The sequence below is a fragment of the Nicotiana tomentosiformis genome, chromosome 5 (assembly GCF_000390325.3).
Source record: "Nicotiana tomentosiformis chromosome 5, ASM39032v3, whole genome shotgun sequence".
Taxonomy (NCBI): domain Eukaryota; kingdom Viridiplantae; phylum Streptophyta; class Magnoliopsida; order Solanales; family Solanaceae; genus Nicotiana; species Nicotiana tomentosiformis.
In genome coordinates, this window is record NC_090816.1 from 3,541,236 (window position 1) to 3,562,593 (window position 21,358).

Sequence of the window (21,358 nt, forward strand, 5' to 3'; positions counted from 1 at the left end):
CGTTCAAAAGTAAGTTCTTCCTTCTCATGAATCAATCTCTGAAGTCCCTCAGAAGCAAGAAATTTGGCCTACAAAACAAGAAGTAAAACTTAGAATACATTCATACAAAAGTAGAAGAAATAACAAAGGAAGAGATGAACGTACCGCTGTGGCGTTGTGCATGGAATTATTCAACAAACACTCTTCCGAGAGTGCCTGAATCTTTTTCCAGTCTTTCTGTGAAGCCAGAGGCTTCAGATAATTAGCAAGCTCCACCGGCCGGGATAGCAAGTTGCATCCGGTAGAGACCGAAAAAGTAATGTTCCTCCTCCTTTGTGGATCTTCAGAAGGGGCAGCATAATATTTTCCCAAATTCCCATGAACGGGGTATTGTGGAATAGAAACGCCCTCTTCATGGTCAGGTACGGCCGGTGGAGGTGATGTAGCAACTGCTGGTGGAAGAGTGGATGAAGATGGAAGTGATGTAGCAGTTGCTGGTATTGGTGAAGATGGAGATGAAGCTGGTGGAGTTGAAGAGTGAGAAGCAGCTGCATCAAATACAGTGCTGGTTGTTGGATGCTCGCCAACCAAAGACGGCAAAGACCCGGTACTCAGCCCCGCAATACCGGGCACAATAATTGGGGCTCGAAAATGGGAGTTGACATTATCTACCAAATCAAACTCTCCTCAAAGTGCCATGGCATCGTCCTCGATTGGTGTAACTCTCTTAATAGGTCGAGCATCCTATTGAGATGATGAGGATCGTTGTCTTCTATGTAGAGAAGCTCCTTCATCACTAGCTTTTTCATCATCATCAATCATAACGGTGTCTATGACCGGCCTGGAAGGAGGACCAGTTACCATAGCCACCAAAGATGACTCAGGGGCATCAATCATTGCCATCTTATTCTTTTCCCCAGCCGCAGAGGAACGTCTTCTCTTCGGTTGTCTATCCTCCGGTCGAGGACTCCATAAAGAAGTGTTTGCGCCCGAAACAGGCCTGGAGATACCTGTTCGAGTCAGTGCCTCATGAAGTAGTCTTGTTGCATCAGCAGGATTAGCCAAGACGTCCTCCTCGGGGACAATAACAGAGCTCGCAGGTAGACCTACTTTCGTGAACAAGTCAGAAGGGTTCAACCAAGTTCTCCATATACAAAAACTGATGAATTCAAGGTAAGTTAAAATTACCATGATTTTTGGCCTTCCACCCGTATTTAAGGGCCAGTTCTTTCTACAAACAATTTTTGGGCGTCGTGATATCCAAGATATTTTGAACCCACTGGTTCAAACCATCCATCACCGGTGGGATCCATCGAGTTGCTGAAACAAATAAAGGATGGAGGATCAATACGACTATAAATAAATATTTAGTAAAAGGAAATACTAAACAAAGAGCTTATGAGTGCGGTTCCGAGCGGCCGGAAAGGATGAAGCCCTTGCCAGAATGATATCGTTGGTGGCGACTGCAATGAACCGTTCCATCCACCCACGGTCGTTGTCATCATCCATGCTAGACAACAAAGCATGGTGGACACGCTTGCAAAGGTTTATCATTCCCCGGCGAAAGATTTTGAGAGAATAGAGATTCATCATATGAGCTAAGGTTAGCTCCTCTCCAGTCTCCTGGCACAAGCGTCGAAGGCAGGAAACCGTCCTCCATACGGAAGTGAAGGCAAAACTCCGTAATCACGGAATCAAGCTCTCCACTCAAAGAAAACACACCCAAAAGTAAAAGGATACATGTAAAAGTATGTAAAACTTTCCTTAGGAAGGGTCACTCGCTCCGATAGATTAGGAGCAATGATATCCAACTCATGGAGACAAGAGTGGGTTGCTCTAGTGGTTAGCACCCTCGACTTCCAACCAATAGGTTGTGAGTTTGAGTCACCCCAAGAGCAAAGTGGGGAGCTCTTGGAGGGAGGGAATTAAAAAAAAAAAGATATCCAACTCATGGTAGTGATAGTCTTCCTTTACAATAGGAATACTGGAAGGACGAATGGAAGAAGGTTACCTACTAACAGCCCATGTACGATGGTTAGCAGTAGAGAATTTCAATTCTAAGCCCTTTATGGTACTGAGTCTCCTTGGGATGATGGAACCCACCGTTGGAGGAGGAGAGTCATCGGCTTTGTTCTTGTTCTTTGAAGAACCAGCATGCTTGGAGGAAGAAGTCATTGAATAAGAAGAAGGAAAAGGTTTTTGTTTGAAGAGAATTAGAGAAAGGATGGAGAACAAAGATGCAAATCAGAAGTTCTAGAAAATATGAAGTGTAAAGGAAAAGAATGATGCGTATAAGTAACATTTTGGCGACTAAATTCATGGCAATGATTACCTCGATAATCGGCAAAAGTTGTGCTGAATCATGGGATGATACGTGTTTGGGGCATTAAATACGGAGAGACGTGCGTCTAATCAACCGTCAGAAGTCTTCAGAGGGAGTTATAGTAATTTCCGCAAAAAGAGTGTTTCTACCAACTTTCTGGCAACACAAAGTTATGTCACCGGAAAGCAGGTGGACTATTTGTATAGGGTGAAATATGATATGACACGTGGTCATCTAAAGGAAAGATACGTGGAACCCTAGACGGGGATGACCGAAGAACGAACACAGCCATTTCGCTTGTCACCGGAAGGGATAACGTTAATAAAGGTGTATTAAATGCTCTACGCCCGGTAACATTTAATAAGAAATATTTTACAATATTAATAGTGATGGCCAGTTACAGAGAATATGACATTTATATTCACCGTTACATCTTCATCAATGAACCTCATAATTGATATTAAAGGAGGGCACAATCCTAGAAGCTACTTCCCTAGACAGAGTTATAAATAGTGAGCTCAATTATCATTGTAAAAGACACATATTGTCTAGCTAAACTTATACTACATTCAATACAAAGCTTAATATAATCTTACTTTCTTACTTTTTGATCTCATCATTGTTGTGTCCGAAAATCTTGTTCCCGAAACTGCCATCTCTGCTGTTTCATCTACATTTTAAGGTTAAGTATTGTACATTTCTTCAATTATTGCATTATTTCAGGATCATATTAGTTAACTTATCTAGAAATCACGTATAAATTCAACTGTACCATTTTATGGATAAACACTATTGTTTGTAGCAAATCGTTCTCGTATCCTGCTTCCTTCCTTTCTTTAACTAATTTTAATATCAAAGATTTAATCTTTTCTCTAGTGCCCAAGAATCCCTATTATAGGAATAAACCTGTTGCACCAAGTGCAAATATTTAGTTGCATATCAATAAAATACAAGGAAATCATCTCGTATGACCAACTACAGTTTGAATAAATGAAAATTATTCTACAAACGATTTAATGTATATAATTTTGACTTTGTCAAAACATAGAGTTAATTTCACATGTAGCTAGTCAAAGAATTTTATCTATAATAACAGTAAAGCCATAAAACTATTTTTTGGCTAAACTTTATCATTATAACAATGAATGCACTAGACTTTACTACTATAATAGTAAAATCACGAGGCTATTTTTATAACATTAAGGTAACTGAAATTTACCTCTGTAACGGTAAAAATGACAAAACTTTCTTGTTACTATGACAGTGTAATCGCAAAGCTTTATCTACTATAACGATAGATCTACCTATCAAGGCAAGTTTACTCTCATAAAGGCAAAATTTTGTGACTTTATTGTTGTAACGTGGTAAAGTTTAATTACTTTACAACAACAACAATAATAACTCAGTCCCAAATAATTGGATAAAGTCTATTTAATTTAACGAAAAAGGTTCAAATATGTCCTTGTACTATACGAAATTGAGCACATTTGCCCTTCGTTAATACTTTAGCTCAAGAATGCCCTTACCGTCACATAGTTGGTCCATATATGCCCTTACAGTCACATAGTTGGTCCATATATGCCATTTTCGAAACAGAATCCACCCAAACTAATTAGCTCTTTCGTTAATTGTATTAAAGTGTATTAAAAATACTATTTTCTTTTTATTAGTACTTTTTTCTTTACCTTTCTCTTCTCTTTCTTCTTTTTTTCTTTTCTTCTCTTTTTTTCCCTTTTTCTTTTTTCCATATCCGATTTCCTCCATTGCTGATGTCTTCTCCATTTTCGTCACAAATTTCACTTGACAAAACTCATGTATTCCTGCTAATTTTACTATCACAAACCCCACCACGTTCTTTCCCTATTCTCATAATTGCCATCATATTCAGCAAGACCAGAACCTCCATTTCCGTCACAAATTTCACGTGATTTTATTCCTAAAAATCAAACCTACACCACTAAAAGCTTCCCAGCGAGAAGGCTCTGGTTCTTCTAAAAAGGAGATGAAAATTGTCGGAGAATTTTTTTCGGTGGTGTTAATTAGGTGAAGGCAGGAATTCATGAGTTTTGTCAAGTGAAATTGGCGATGAAAATGGAGAAAGCATCAGCAATGGAGGAAATCGGATATGGGAGAAAGAAAAAAGGAAAAAAAAAAGAGAAGAAAAGAAAAAAGAAGAAAGAAAAAAGAAATGTAAAGAAAAAATAGTACTAATAAAAAGAAAATAGTGTTTGTAATACACTTTAATATAATTAACGAAAGAGCTAATTAGTTTGGGTGGATTCCGTTTCGAAAAGGGCATATATAGACCAATTGTGACTGTAAGGGCATATATGGACCAACTATGTGATGGTAAGGGCATTCTTGAGCTAAAGTATTAACAAAGGGCAAATGAGCTCAATTTCGTATAATACAAGGGCATATTTGGACATTTTCTGTTAATTTATTATGAAAAAAATAATAATTAGTAAGCAAAACTACTCATTCCTGGAATCCTATTAAATAGAAGAGATTTTGAGATATTCTGAAAGAGAGCTCCAATCTTGGAGAAGCTCTCTTCACCCTCAGAGTAGCTGCTTCCAAAACAAGCCTTAGATATTACATTCCCAGAAAAACTTCTTATTTATGGATCAATATTTATGTCTGCAATTCCACTCATCTGAGCCTCAGTCTCAGCTTTCCATGAGTCTTTGAGTATTTTTTGCAGATTCTTGAATGTGCACAATCATCCCCTGATGAAAGCACATGCATTACATATAGCGGTAAAGCCAGGACTTTTACTAAAAAGAGCCAAAATATTAAAGAGTAAATACACAAATAAGTCAAAGGATCCAACATAGTATATATATATATATATATATATATATATATATATATATATATATATAGGAGCGGAGGTAGCATACAAGCTATTGGTTTGGCCGAACTCATGAGTTTTTGGTTCAGTGGTTGGAACCTGAGTCCTGAAGATTTAAAGTTAGAATCCCGAATCTGCCTCATGAGTGTACATATATAGGACTGGGGTGGAAGTAGCATACAAGCTACAAGTTTAGCTGAACCCAGTAGCTTTTGGTTCAGTGGTTGGAACCTGAATCCTGAACTCATAAAATTAAAATCTCGGATCCGCTTCTGATCAGTGTATATAACTTAAAGTGAAAATAGGATTACATACCTTAACTTTGTCAAAGTGAAATTCAGGTGCAAGAATCTTTCTTTGGGAAGCCCTAAGTGTCCCAGATGTACCATTGATACCCTCACCAACCAAAGGCTTGAGATGTTTCCCATCAGAAGATCTGCCCAAGTCTAAGGATGTGCAAGTTGTGATCTCTTTCACTACATCACTTCTACTTGCATGCAGGTTTTGGGCATTCCCAATTGAAAATATGAGCAAATTCCCTGTCCATTTTAATACCACAAAATTAGAAAATAACTTATTATAATTGCTTATCTAAGTAGTCAACTATAGGTCAAACAAAATGAGACATAATTAATGTCAGGTCATATTTTGTGCTCTTCAATTTTCAAATTCACTAATTACAATAAACACTATGTTGGAAACATATCCCTTGAAAATATTTTTCAGCATTTGATTGGTGTATAAAAAGTATCGTTCGAAACAAATATGTAGTAAAAGATTAATAATCATAATAATAATAATACATAAGTGTTTCTCTCTCTAGAAACGCTCTCGGCGCATGTTTAGGATGACTATCTAACGTGCGATGCTGGCCGGAAAATGGGGGGAAGAGGACGACCTAAGAGAAACGCAAATAAGAGCCATAACATGGACCTAAGAATTGATGGACGACTACCAGGAAAAGGGCCAAATAAATCGCCCTTAGTAGTAATGATTGATGGAGAAAGGAAAACACCAATGCAAATGCAGAGGGGTGAGGAACAACAAAATGTGGGTAATCAAAATTCAATTGACGCTGTGAAAGATGGGCGACGGTAGAGTCTACAGTTAAAGCAAGCACCTCAATTTCACCTAGCCCTAAATCAATTGCAGTAGTGAGTGAGGAAATGAAGACTCCAATTGGAACCTCCAATTTGAAGACATTGGACCAGGAGAGCTCAAGCAATAGCCAATTTGTGCAGAAACGTTTGAATCAACTTACGACGACAACCAAGACGAGAACAAAGGGGAATCAATTACCCAAAAACAAAAATGGGTATAGTCAGAGCAAATACCGAACACGCAAAAGGCGCAGGACGGACAGAAAGCATGGGTTAATTTGTTTACAGAAAACAAACTAGTTGAGAAGGGAATGGGACTGACCTATATCCCACCGGTGATTGTTGATGGGGAGATGATGGCCCAAGTACAACAAGAGGAACTGGACAGGGAGACTGCAAATTGGAAGCATGCTCTAATTATGTATGTTGTTGGAAGTTCGATATCCATTGGAGCAATAGAGAGATTCGCTGCTGGAAATTAGAGCTACGTCACCAAACCTAAGGTATACTACCACAACGAGGGCTACTTTTTTGTTCGTCAATAAGCCTGTGATATCAAAAGTATGGGATCCTGGTTTTGACTTCAAAAAGAAAGTGCTCAGAATGATACCATTATGGATCAAATTGCCTAATCTTCCACTACAATGTTGGAGTTTGGAGTCACTCAGTAGAATTGGGAGTCTCTTGGGGAAACATGTGTATGCTGATGACTGTACTTCTAGGGTGGACCGGATCACATATGCTCGCATGCTAATAGAAATGGATATTACCGATGAGCTACCAAATACAGTCAAACTCAGGGACCCTCAGGGAAAGATCTTTACACAAGAGATCATATATGATTAGAAGCCTAAATTTTGTCAAACATGTCTTCAAATTGGTCATAATTGACAAGCACAGATTAAACGGGCGATTCCAATGCCAAAAATAAAGCCAGTTGTACAGAAAGAAATTTGGCAAAAGAAAGAATTAACGACAAGCAACCAAGCCATAACAACAATGCCATAACAAATCACTGAAATCCAAAAGCAGGCGGAGGCAAACAAAGGCCAAGATCAGAGGGATGGGTGGTAGGAAGTGAGAGGTAAATCAGCTGCAAAGAACTCTCAAGGGGGCAAAAAGGATGTGAACATGAATGCCTTAAATGGATTCAACATTTTGGTTGAATGTCTTGATATGCAAATGACTGAACACTTGACAACATCTCATGAAAAAGGGCAGAGTAGTCAAGGAGGAAGAGAAGATAGGCCACCAAATCCAAATATAATTCAATAAAGCTAGTTGTATGGAATGTTAGGGGTATAAATAAATCCTATAAGCAGGCGGAGTTGAAGAAGTTTATTAGTCAGAATAATGTAGGATTAATATCTATACTAGAACATAGAGTACATGCCCAACATGTTGGTCAAATAGTAAGGAATATTGCAAGTGGCTGGCAGTGGAGTACTAATTGCATGACAAATAGCAAAGGGAGAATATGGTTGTTGTGGAATGACAACAAGGTTGATGTCAACATAAACAGCATACACCACAACTCATGCACTGCTCGATGAATGATTCTAGTCAAAATATGAGCTTTAATATGACTGTAGTATATGGGTTGCATACTGATAAGTGAGGATTTTGACTACTTATTAGCGCCTTTTTACTTTTATTTTAGTCCAAAATTGTTTAATTGTATTCCCGAAAACTGATAAAATATGCTTAATTGCAAGAATATTGGAAGATGAGCTCTAAAGATGAAATCTACTTCAAGAAAGAGTAATATGAACTTAAGGACAAAAACAACACAAAAGCTCCAAGTGCGGTCCGCAGAATACCATCTGCGGTCGCAGGTCATGAAGCAATTCCATCAGAGAAGATTGCAAGATGCAGACCGCACATGAAATTATGCGTCCGCAGAAACTCAAATTCAACAAGAGTGCAGACCGCACAATTATTGTGCGGCCGCAGAAGAGCATGCTACGACCGCAACCATATTTGTGCGGACAGCAGAACAGCATGGTGCGGCCTTAGACATATTTGTGTTGTTCGCAAAAAGAGAGAAGTGCGGCCGCATGTTTCAAATCATTTCAGGCTGAAGCAAAGTGCAGACCGCACATGGAATTGTATGGCCGTAGAACCTCCGAAAGGGCAGTTTTGTCCGAAATTCCAGCACTGTATAAATAGAAGAGTATCACTTTTTTTAGGTTAATTTTTTGACATCAGCAGCCACACTAGACGGTTTTTTTTGCTCTTTTTAGTAGATTTTGCTATTTTGAGCTTTTTGAATATCGATTTCATCATTTTAATTATCAATATGGGTTTAATTATCACTTCTTCTTCTTTTTCTTCCAATTTAAGCATGAGTAGCTATATTTTCACTAGGGTTGTAACCCAACCCTAGTGTGTAAACTTAATGGGTGTTTGATTTATTGCTTGTTTATGGTTGGGTGTTAATTACCTAGCCTAGTTCTTGCTTTTATGTGAAGAATTACTGGTTGCAAATATTATTTCATGCCTATTTGACTTAGTCTCTACTTGAGAAAGAGAGGCTTAGTCTAGAAAAACTTGGCTATCAAGAAATTGGGTCAATCGAGAGATTGATAAGCCCAATTAAAGGGTTGAACCTAGAGATAGTAAAACTCGACTTGAGCTTATTATCAACTGTTTTGTTCAATACCCATTTGGACTTGAGAAAGCCAAATTGGACAAAACCACTCTCTGACCAAGAGGTAGTGAGTGGGTACTTGAGTGTTGACAGCTATAATATACCCCGACCAATAAAACAAGCTTTAAAGTTTATAACCCATTAGGCAAACACCTAGGTGAAGGTCATAGCCCTAGGCCTTTTATATCATTTGAAAAATAACCAAAAACAATTTTCTAGGTTCATTTTTTAAATCACAATCGTAGTTTAATTTAGATTTTCAAACAAAACCAATTATTGCAGAAGTGCAAATTTAGATATACAAACTCATACGCTAAGATATATACTACTAACACCCATTCACATAGCTCCCTGCAGAATTCGACCCCGACTCTTGTTGGGTACTACTATTGCATCGACCGTTTTCATATCCTCAAATAGAGGAGTGAAATTGGACGAGATCAATTTTTGGCACCGTTGTCGGGGAACTAAAAAACAGTGTTAGCTATATATTTAGGTGTGTTTTGGAAATATCTTCTTTTCCTTCCTTGTTACTAATGTGTGAGTATTGTAGGTGCAATCATGGCAAACCACAAGCTCGAAAACATAGACGTGGGGGATGTGGACGTTAATGATAATGCAATGGATGAGGTCCCTCTTGAACGTCAAGCCAATAGACGAGGCCGACCGCCTCAAGACAATGTACCCGTTCTATCCCCACCTCCACCACGAGCGGCTCCACACCGGGTGTTGCCGGATGAAGGGTATGCAAGTGCTATAGTCCCACCCCGTATTAGGGCGGGAAACTTTCAAATAACCAACGTGATGCTCACTTTTCTCCAGCAATGAGGGTTCTTCACCGGTGCACCGGGTCAAAATGTATATAAACACTTGAAGGGGTTCGTTGATACGTGTTGAGGGAGCAAACAAACAAATGTCTCCGAGGATGCTTTGAGGCTAAGGCTCTTTCCCTACTCTCTATGGGGGAAAGCTTTAGATTGGTTGGAACGTTTGCCATATCATTCCATTCGTACTTGGGATGAACTAGTAGAGAAATATATTTCAAAGTACTTCTCTCCCGGGCACATGGCCATCCTTCTGGATGAAATTCTAGCATTCAAGCAAGAGCCCAATGAACCACTACACGAGATATGGGAAAGATATAGGACAATAGTGAAAGAGTGCCCCAACAATGAAATGACGGAGAACATGATTCAACAAACTTTCTATCAGGGGATCAATACCACCAACCAATGTGTAGTGGATCAACTTGCCGGTGGAAACTTCATGACTACGCCTTATGCGGAGGTGTGTGATATTTTGGATGAGATGGCGGATACTTCATCGGCATGACAATCAAGAGCCAATGTTCCATAAGGTGATCCAAATGTGATTCTTCTTCATAAAGAGTTACATGACTATGGACAAGCCATAGCCGAGTTGACAACCACCATGAATCAATTGGCAAAAGCTCAACTTCAACAAGTGCAAAACCCGAGGAAAGTCAATGCTATAGGGGGAGTCAATATGATGGTAAATAAGAGTAGAACAAGAAGTCCACAAGTGCAACAAAGAGTGGACAATTTTGTGCAAGAAGATAGTAGATTTGATCAAGGTGATTCTTACAACGATCAAGAAGAAGAGGTCCAATATGTGAACAACTTTCAAGGGCAAAGAAACAACTTCTAAGGCCCTAGTCAACAACAATGGAAACCTTCGAATAATCAAGGCAATTGGAATTCTAACAACCAAGGTAATTGGAATAGTGGAAACAATCAAGGCAATTGGAATAACAACAATCAAGGTAATTGGAGTGGAAGCAATAACCAAGGGAATTGGCAATACAATAATAACCAAGTCAATTGGGGAGGCAACAACCAAGGCGGGTAGAACAACAACCAAGAAAATCGGGGGTCGGGTTTTCAAATACCCCCGATGTATCAACAACCGAGCAACCCATCTCCTTATACTTCTCATGGTCCTAGTTCCTCCAACAATGAAATGGGTCATATTGAGAACATGTTCAATCAAATGATGGAGAAGAATGCCGATTCTGATGCTCAACTTGCTTCACACAACACATCAATACGAAACTTAGAAGTGCAAATGGGTCAAATCTCTCATGCTTTAAATTCTCGTACTAAGGGGTCACTACCATGTGATACGGTGGTGAACCCGAAGGGTGGGAACAATATGGGGCATGCCATGGTCGTTACTACAAGAAGTGAAAGAGGTGGGAATGCACCTACCTCAAGTCAAAAGCAACTTGTAGAAGATGAGCAAGTGGTAGAAGAAGAGGAGATCCCGAACAATGTTGTGCAACCAAATGATGAAGTGTGGATTGATATTAATGACACGGCGAAAGTGACTCAAGAGGATGTGAACCCGTTTAGGGATCATGTTATTGACATACCGAAACCAGTAGTGCAAAAAGCTAAGGCACCATTGGCTAAGCCACCTCCTCCCTATCCTCAAAGGCTATCCAAGAAAAATGGCGAGAATGAATTCAAGAAGTTCATTGATATGATGAAGAGTCTCTCTATAAATATGCCATTAGTTGAAGCCTTGGAGAAAATGCCCGGATATGCAAAGTTTATGAAGGACTTGGTGACAAAGAAGAGATCGGTGAATTTTGAAACTATCAAAGTCACTCACCAAGTGAGTGTAATTGTACATTCGATGGCTCCTAAGTTGGAAGATCCTGGTGCTTTTACAATTTCTTGTACCATTGGAAGTGCCGAGTTTGCAAAAGATCTTTGTGATCTTGGGGAAAGTATCAACTTGATGCCCTATTCGATTTTTAAGACATTGGGAATTGGGCAACCAAGACCCACATCTATGAGATTATAAATGGCCGATCGTACAATGAAGAGACCATTGGGGGTGATTGAGGATGTATTGGTTCGAGTTGACAAGTTCATTCTCCCGGTGGATTATGTTATTCTTGATTGTGAAGTGGACTATGAGGTACCGATTATTCTTGGTAGACCTTTTCTTACAACGGGGAAGGCTCTTGCTGATGTGAAAGCCGGTGAACTCAATTTTCGGATGGATGATGAAAAGGTGGTATTCCACGTGTACAAATCTATGGGGTAGCCGAATAGCAATGAAGTGTGTTCGTTCGTGGACTTGGTGACCAATGTGATTATTGATGATACAAGAATCATGAAACCATGACAAGTAACTGAAGTTTTATAAGCATTTGCCTATCACTCAAAAATCCTATTTTACATAGATAAATCATTAAAAAAGCAGAGGAAGTTTTATGAAACTCTGTCGCCAAAGTTATATCGACTATCACTTAATTTCAATTACCAAGGTAAGAATAAGCAAGTAACATACCATGTTCCGAACTTGTCTATATAGGAAACCAGATCCTTCAACTTCAAGCCGTACGATTAATGTGGGTGACATGTTGGAGGCCGTTTTGCTCAATTTTGATGATGATGATATGGATTGCTTCATGGAATGTGTTAATTCTTTGCAAGGGATGGGGTTGTACAATTATGCACCCCGAAAACTTCCCTTGGATCTTAAGAATAGGAAAACTCCTCATACAAAGCCTTTAATTGAAGAGCCTCCTATCTTGGAGTTGAAGCCATTACCTCAACATCTCAGGTATGAATTCCTTGTCCCTTTCTCTATGTTACCGGTTATTCTTTTCTCTTTTTGACTAACGTACAGGTTGACTCAACATTGGCGGTGCTCCACAAGAGGAAGAAAGCTATTGGGTGGACTTTGGCGGATATTCGGGGAATAAGCCCCGCATTTTACATGCACAAGATTAACTTGGAGGAAGATGCCAAACCCTCCATTGGATATCAAAGGAGACTCAATGAAGCCATGCAAGATGTGGTCAAAAAGGAGATCATAAAGTGGTTAGATACCGGGGTGGTCTACCCTATTTCTGACAGTTCGTTGACTTCTCCGGTGCAATGTGTTCTGAAGAAGGGGGCATAACTGTAGTCACCAATGATAAGAACGAGTCGATTCCAACAAGAACGGTGAACGGGTGGAGAGTGTGTATGGACTATCGGAAGCTAAATAAAGTCACAAGGAAAGACCATTTCCCACTACCCTTTCTTGACCAAATGCTTGACAGGTTGGTCGGCCGGGCGTTCTATTGCTTTCTAGATGGATATTCGGGCTACAATCAAATCCTTATTGCCCTGGAAGATCAAGAGAAAACAACTTTCACTTGTCCCTGTGGCACTTTCGCTTTCAAGCGGATGCCATTTAGCTTATGCAATGCACCATCAACTTTTCAACGATATATGATGGCGATCTTTATGGATATGGTAGAGGACTACCTTGAATTCTTCATGGATTAATTTTTAGTAGTCCGGGATTCCTTTGATAATTGCTTGGCAAATTTGGATAAGGTATTGGCAAGGTGTGAAGAAACGAACTTGGTGTTGAATTGGGAGAAATGTCATTTCATGGTCGAGGAGGGTATTGTCCTTGGCCATAAGATTTCAAAGAAGGGAATATAGGTCGTCAAGGCGAAAATAGAGGTGATCTCCAAACTTCCACCTCCAACATCCGTGAAGGGCGTGAGAAGTTTCTTGGGTCACGCGAGGTTTTACCAGCGCTTCATAAAGGATTTTTCCAAAATGGTGAACCCCTTGTGCAAGATTTTGGATAAAGATGCTAAATTTCACTTCAATGATGATTGCATGAGAGCATTTGAGTTGCTCAAGTTCAAGTTGACAACTACTCCCACTATCACCGCTCCTAATTGGAGCATTCCTTTTGAGCTCATGTGTGATGCTATTGATGTAGCGGTTGGAGCAGTTTTGGGGCAACATATCAATAAGATTTTTCATCCAGTCTACTATGCTAGTAAGACCATGAATGATGCCCAAGTCAATTACACTGTTACCGAAAAAGAGCTCCTCACCATTGTGTTTGCTATTGAGAAGTTTCGCTCGTACTTGATGGGTGCAAAAGTGATTGTCCACACTGATCATGCGGCCCTTCGTTATCTTATGAGCAAGAAAGATTCAGAAGCTAGGTTGATGAGATGGGTGCTATTGTTGCAAGAGTTTGATACTGACATTCAAGATCGGAAAGAGAGTGAAAATCAAGTGGCGGACCACTTGTCTCGTTTGGAGGAGGAGGGGAGGCCGCATGATGGCCTTGAAATCAATGATTCTTTTCCTGATAAGCAACTCTTGGCTATTTCAATGACTCTTTCCCATTGTGTTTGCTATTGAGAAGTTTCGCCCGTACTTGATGGGTGCAAAAGTGATTGTCCACACGGATCATGCGGCACTTCGTTATCTTATGAGCAAGAAAGATTCAAAAGCTAGGTTGATAAGATGGGTGCTATTGTTGCAAGAGTTTGATACTGACATTCAAGATCAGAAAGAGAGTGAAAATCAGGTGGCGGACCACTTGTCTCGTTTGGAGGAGGAGGGGAGGCCGCATGAATGCCTTGAAATCAATGACTCTTTCCCCGATAAGCAACTCTTGGCTATTTCAATGAAAGAGGTTCCATGGTTCGCAGATCTAGCAAATTTTCTTGTAAGTGGTTTCATCCTAGATGAGTTCTCTTCAAACCAAAGGAAGAAGCTCAAATGGGATTGTCAAGACTATTATTGAGATGAACGGTACCTTTTTCAGATTTGCACGGATGGGGTAATTAGAAGATGTGTACCGGAAGAAGATAAAAATGTTATTTTTGAGGCTTGTCACTCTTCGCCTTATGGTGGTCACCATGGCGAAGCAAGAACGGCGGTTAAAGTGCTAAGTTGCGATTTCTATTGACCCACTATCTACAAAGATGCAAGTGATATGGTGAAAAGATGTGATGAATGCCAATGGGCCGGTGGAATCTTAAAGAAGAATGAAATGTCTCTCACTACCATTTTAGAGATTGATATCTTTGATGTGTGGGGTATTGACTTCATGGGTCCTTTCGTGGGTGCTTGTGGAAACACCTACATCTTGGTCGCGGTTGATTATGTATCTAAATGGGTTGAGGCTGTTGATCTACCCAACAATGAAGCGAGAAGTGTGGTGGCATTCTTGAAGAAGAATATTTTCACAAGATTTGGTAGTCTACGGGCTATCATAAGCGACGAGGGGTTGTATTTTTGCAATAAGGCTTTTGACACTTTACTCACCAAGTACAGTGTCACTCATAAAGTCAAGACTCCCTATCATCCACAAGCAAGCGATCAAGTGGAAGTATCTAACCGGGAGATAAAGAGTATTTTGTCCAAAACAGTGAATGCTAACCGGGCGGATTGGTCAAAGAAGCTTGATGATGCACTATGGGCTTATCAGACTGCTTTTAAAACTCCTATTGGGATGTCTCCATACCGGTTGGTGTTTGGCAAAGCTTGTCATCTTCCGGTGGAACTCGAGCACAAATCCATGTGGGATTTAAAAGAAGTTAAATCTTGATTGGGATGCAACTGCTAACTTGCGAGTTGCACAATTGAATGAATTATATGAGTTCCAGTACCATGCATATGCAAGTTCGTCCTTGTACAAAGAGAAAATGAAGTACTTTTATGACAAATACATCAGAAACAAGAAGTTCAAGGTGTGCGATCTTGTTTTGTTGTTCAACTCATGATTGAAGATGTTTCCTGGAAAACTGAAATCCAAATGGAATGGTCCCTTTGAAATTGTGGGCGTGACACCTTTAGGTGCATTGGACTTGAAGAACAAAAATTATGAGGTATTCCGATTCAATGGTCACCGGGTGAAGCATTATTTGGGACAATCTAATGATGGCCACATGGTGGCAGTGATTCATTTGAAGTGATGGTAATCTGCGTTGTGTCGCGGTGTTAAATCAGGTACTTCTTGGGAAGCAACCCATGTTTCTCTTTTTTTTTCTTCTCTTCTTCTTTAGATAGGTCTTATTTTGTGCTAACAAGATTTAAAGTGTGTTGTAGGAATGAATGTGCTTTACAGGAACTGTGCTCAGAAAAATTAGCTAAGTAAGGAAAAAGTGCGGACCGCACAATTTTGAATGCTACAGTAGAAGGAAATTGCGGACGCACAATTCCTGTGCGGACCGCACAAATTGAGATGGAAAAATGCAAACTCTCTGAAATTTGTTTGTCAGAGAAACAACCAAAGTGCGGCCGCACAGTGAATTCTGCGGTCCGCACCAAAATCTGCGGCCGCATAGCTAAATCTGCGGACCACAGATCATCAAAGGAAAGTGAACCTCCAGGTAGCAGAGTGCGGACCACAGAAGGGATTTTGCGGCCGCACTCGTCTCGTTGTTCCTTAGCCAGATCCTTTTTGAATAAATAGTAATGCTAAGGCTACTGTACAAACTTTTCATTCTCTAAGCACTCAAAAACGGGCTAAAACTTTGCACACATCTGTTCACTCATCTACCACCTAGATACGCATTTGTGATCATTCCTTAGCACTGTTTCATCACTGGTATGTTCAAATCATTTCTAGGATTCTATAATTTTCTTAGTTTAGTTTATAATATTTTAGTTATTTTAGATCATTTGCCATTAGAAGTCAATTCTTTTAGTAAAAATACCACTAGGCAGGCTGCCTAGTGGCTAATATATATAAAACAGAAAAACCAGGATCCAATGTTTACAATTTGTCCAAAAGAACCTCAAAAATGCTAAACTAAGGCTAAATCTAATGAAATATGAACTACTAGCTATTACAAGTAATGTCAAAGCCAACTCCCCACATATGAAGGTGTGTGTATCCACAAGCCAAGTGCAAAACCTCAATGTAGCACCTCTTACGCTCTCACCAGGCGCCAAGTTTTGCGTTCCAAAGGACAAGGCAAATGTAAATCTCCAAGCAACACCATCAACTGGAGATGACCAAGAATCCAAGTAGAGTACCAACTCCATGAGTAATGTACGCAGCACTTCTGTTTTTCTTGCATAAGATTAAGGCTGCTTATCGGACGGATTGGGCAGTTAATTACTCTTAATGGTTTGGCTTAACGGTTATCGGCTTTTAAATGTATTAATCCGCTAGCCACCCGTTAAGATATCGGGCGAATTGGTATCGGTTTAGCTCTTATCGGGCGGTTATGGGGCGGTTTATCGGCCTAATGCAATCTATATTACGTGCATTAATTGTTTGCTGACCGACTAGCATACAAATTCAGAATAGGAAATTACACATTGAGTTCAGACATACATGTCTGTTAATGCCTACATAAGAATGATGTAGTATGTCATGTGTTGTAGAGTGAAAAAAGCAGAACACATTGTAGGCTACATTACATCCCAAAGCAGACTACATATGAGTCCAGACATACATGTCTGTTAACGCCTACCATTAAATCCCAAAGTAGACTACATTACATGAGTCCAGACATACATATGTCTGTTAACGCCTAGCATATTAATTCAGAATAGGAAATTCCAGTCTACATTCAAAGTGAGTCCAGAATACATATTTCAAAATGAATTATTCCATGAGTGAGCAGTCTACACAGAAATGTTTGGCCTGTAGCTAACGCCTAACAGTGCTTGAATTTCTGCAGCTTCAAAGTTCAAACAACAGCTTCAAATTTCTAACCTAAACTCTCAACCAGGCATTTCACGCTATATCATTAACCATACAAATAGCACCGAGCAAAAGGCAGTTATGTATAGAAATAGGGATCGATTATAAGCAGTAAACAATTTACAGAAAACGCAAATGCGCTCTTTCCCCAGAACATAATTCAAGACAGTACTATCGTCAATATTGTGGGATAAAAGTTGTGGCACAACACTACTGTTCTTCTATTAAACATAGATAACATGCATTAGTTTAAAAAAACAAAAACAGAGGTGAACCATAGATAGCAGCTTAAACAATCTTGTTATAGGGTGGGAGAATAAGCTAAGCTAATAGCTGGAAGAAGTGGAAGAAGTGGAAGGGTTTTTGATATTTAATATATATATATATATATATATAACGTATATATATATATATATATATATATATATATTCTTAATGGGTTAACGGATTATCCGTTAAGAAAATTGAATAATCCGCCCCCAAACCGATAAGCCGTTAACCTGATACCAATAAGCCATTAAGCTTCGGTTTCGGTTCGGTTTTCGGTTTCGGTTCGGTTTTGAACACCCCTACATAAGATGAAAGAAATATATTCCAAGAAGCAACTATGTAATATGAAACTGTCCAAGGATACGCAATGATAGAGGCCATAATATACAAAATAAGGCATATGCCTGCACTGCCATGACACCTCCAGATTGGACATGTATACATGTCAATACCACTGAATAGTACCATGATAGTACAAAGCATATATGTCGAAGAACATCTGCCTTCTTGATCGAAGTTAAGAAAATCCTGTGAAACTAAGCTATAATGAGCAGTAAACATGAGTCTCCTATAATAAAACAATAACCTACTTACTGTCTCCCTAAATGTGATTGCATGAGGAGATGAAATTTGCCAGTAGTAACCTATACAAAAGAACATTTCAGAGAGGTTATGCATACTGCCATTACATTGCCAGATTGGGCATGAAAGCATGTCAATACCACTGGCTAATGTCCTAGCAATACACATAGACACACGACCACTTTCAAATTCTGGTAAGACCCTTGGATCCCAGCATTTGCATATCATGAACCATTGATCAAGTATACATTCAAGTACATGGTCATTAACACATAACCAGAATCCAAAAACCTTATGACTAAGCATTAGAAAATCCAGCAACATTATAAAAAGAACTGTCCACAACCTACTTGTATTTACACCTCCATACACTATTATAGTACTTCCAAAATGAGCATGATAACATGCTAATACCACTGGAAGATACTCCAACAGTATACAGAATCTAACCATAGCAAAGTGACAAGTAGGCAATTGTAATACCAAACCTAGCATGATCATCAATCTGGAGCTCTTCATTTGGCAATCCTAACCCTAAGATTAGGAGTTTGATATTTCTTAAGATTAATCAGTATCCTCCCTGCACTAGGTAGTTTAGCAAAGCATTGAAATTCAATTGAACCTGCAAAAGAAAAAACAATGTTAGCTAAAATATCTACAACTGAGTTGCCTTCTCTGAACACATGTTGAAAGATCACATTAAAGAGATCTCTCAACCCCTTAATCTTTTGCACATCTAGTCCTATAGACCAAGGTGGATCCCATTACCCTTTAATAACCTAATTTAGCACCAAAGAGTCAGTTTCCCATATGAGAGGATGAAGATCATACTCCACACAATACTCCAAACCTTGCGGAATTGCTTTTACCTCAGCAACAACATTGGTGGTCACTCCTAAGTCCACTGCCCTTGCATACACTAAATCACCTGCATCATCTCTCACACAAAAGCCAAGTGAACTAGGGCCAGAGTTTCCTTTTGATACTCCATCAGTGTTACACTTATACCACCCATGATGAGGGAGCTGCCAAGTAGATCAATACTAGTTTGTAAGATTTAAAGAACTGGATCATATCTGGCCATAACATAGGTATATAGGACAACCATGGATACCTAACCCTTGCCAATTGATACAATATCTTGTTGACTTTATGAATAACTCTATTAGTAGAGACAGTTCCCCCATGCTTGCCTACATTCCTCTTCTTCCATATTTCCCATGTAATGATAGTTGGAGCTGCCTCAAACAATGGTTTTAACTTTGGACAACATTTTGCATTCCACCAGTTCCTTATCACTTGTTTCACTTGTATCAAGGGCACATTAATCCCTGCATCTCCCATAAACAGCTTCCATACCTTTGATGTAGTAGGGCTAGTTAAGAAGATGTGCTCTAATGTTTCCTCTTGAGGTTGCTGACAACACCAATATCTAGACATAACTATCTGCCCTTGTCTCCTCCATAGATCATCAGTAGCCATTTTTTGCCTCCATAACCTCCATAAGAAGAAAGATATATTAAATGGAAAACCTTGTGTCCATATTTGTTTGAACTCCTGATTAGGATTAGCTCTATGCCTCAGAATTTTTCAAGCACTACTAATAGTGAACTTGCCTGATGATGTTGGCATCCAATATGGTTTGTCCCATTATTCCTCACTACCATCATAATGGACATTGTGTTTTATATGATCAGCAATCTCTTCAGGGAAGCTTTGATCAACCAGATGGTCATTCCATGATCCTCCTTGCCTCAATTCAGCCACCTCTTGCAAATCCTCATTTATTGGAAACTCTGGAGGCAGGACATGATAGAGAGCACCTAGCCCAGTCCAGTTTTCATGCCATATGTTGGTTGTTCCACTCTTCATCTCCCACATGATCTCATGTTCTACTTCCTCCATAGTATTCAACATTTGCCTCCACACATGAGACCCCTCTCTAAATTGCACAGCAGTAAGCAGCTCCTTCTTACAATACTTGTTCCACATGAAGTTGCACCACAACGATTTAGTAGTCCTAAATCTTCACCAAAGTTTAGCAAACAAAGTTTTTGAAACATCATGTAAAGACCTAAAACCTAGCCCCCATTCTTCTTTAGGCAGACATAGATTTATCCAGGATGACCAATGCCTACTCCTACCTTCTTACTTGGTGCTCCAAAAGAATCTTGAAAAGATTTTATGCAAATCCTCCAGTATATTATCAGGAGGATCCAAGACTGACAATAAGTGTGCTGGCATACTTTGAAGAACACTAGTAATGAGAGTTGCCTTTCCTCCAAATGATAACAGTTTACCTTTCCAAGCGTGTAACTTAGCCTTCACCTTTTTGATAAGATCTTCATAATACTCCTTCCTTCTTCTAGTGTAAAACATAGGGCACCCTAAGTATGTGAATGGAAAATGCCCACTAGTAAAGCAAGTAATATCACCAACTGCTTAAAATAAGGCATATGAAACATTGTTATGCATGTAATAGGAACTCTTGGTTTTGTTGATCAATTATCCCGATATCTGCTCATAACCTCCTAGTACTGCCATAATCTTACTCAATGAGGGGGGGATGAGCTGATGCAAAGATAATTGTATCATCAACATATGCCAAATGGTTCAAAGGATCAGACCATTTAGGCATGCCAAATCTAACAAATGACTTATCTTTAAACAGTTTGTTCAAAGATCTAGATAGAACTTCAGCTGATAAAATGAACAAGGCAGGAGATAGTGAATCTCCTTGCTTCACTCCTCTTGTAGACTTGAAAAAACCTGATGATTGTCCATTAACCAACACTGAATACCAATTATTAGAGAGTAGGTTCCAAACCATAGTGATAAAGTGTTCAGCAAACCTCATTCTTCTTAGTACATGCATCAAATACTTCCATGACACCCGATCATATGCCTTTGCCATGTCAAGTTTAATCACCACATTAGCAGGTTTGACTCTCATCCTTATGCCAGTGACAATTTTCTATGTAAGTAGGATGTTTTCAAAGATACTCCTTCCTTTCACAAATCTAGATTGGTTAGGAGAAATGTAGCTAGGCAAGAACTTTTCCAATCTGTCATGAAGAACTCTAGACATCACTTTGTTGATG

The 21,358-nt window shown here is 39.3% G+C and overlaps 3 protein-coding genes and 1 pseudogene across 3 annotated transcripts; 2 read left to right on the forward strand and 2 right to left on the reverse strand.

Moving 5' to 3' along the window:
- LOC138891736 (cytochrome P450 714A1-like) overlaps positions 1-4,208 on the reverse strand; it is a 61,686-nt pseudogene extending 57,478 nt beyond the window's left edge.
- On the reverse strand, positions 3,922-7,482 carry LOC104113159 (cytochrome P450 714B1-like). Its single transcript, XM_009623264.4, has 3 exons — positions 6,579-7,482; positions 5,472-5,695; positions 3,922-5,031 (listed from the first exon to the last, which is right to left on the reverse strand). The coding sequence occupies exons 1-3, from the start codon at positions 6,664-6,666 to the stop codon at positions 4,972-4,974; spliced, it is 372 nt and encodes a 123-aa protein (XP_009621559.1). The 5' UTR covers positions 6,667-7,482; the 3' UTR covers positions 3,922-4,971.
- Positions 7,483-14,171: 6,689 nt separating this feature from the next.
- On the forward strand, positions 14,172-14,489 carry LOC138891737 (uncharacterized). Its single transcript, XM_070175489.1, has one exon. The coding sequence runs from the start codon at positions 14,172-14,174 to the stop codon at positions 14,487-14,489; it is 318 nt and encodes a 105-aa protein (XP_070031590.1).
- Positions 14,490-14,681: 192 nt separating this feature from the next.
- On the forward strand, positions 14,682-15,296 carry LOC138891738 (uncharacterized). Its single transcript, XM_070175490.1, has 2 exons — positions 14,682-14,873; positions 14,994-15,296. Exons 1-2 carry the CDS (start codon positions 14,682-14,684, stop codon positions 15,294-15,296), a joined length of 495 nt encoding a protein of 164 aa, XP_070031591.1.
- Positions 15,297-21,358: the final 6,062 nt, after the last annotated feature.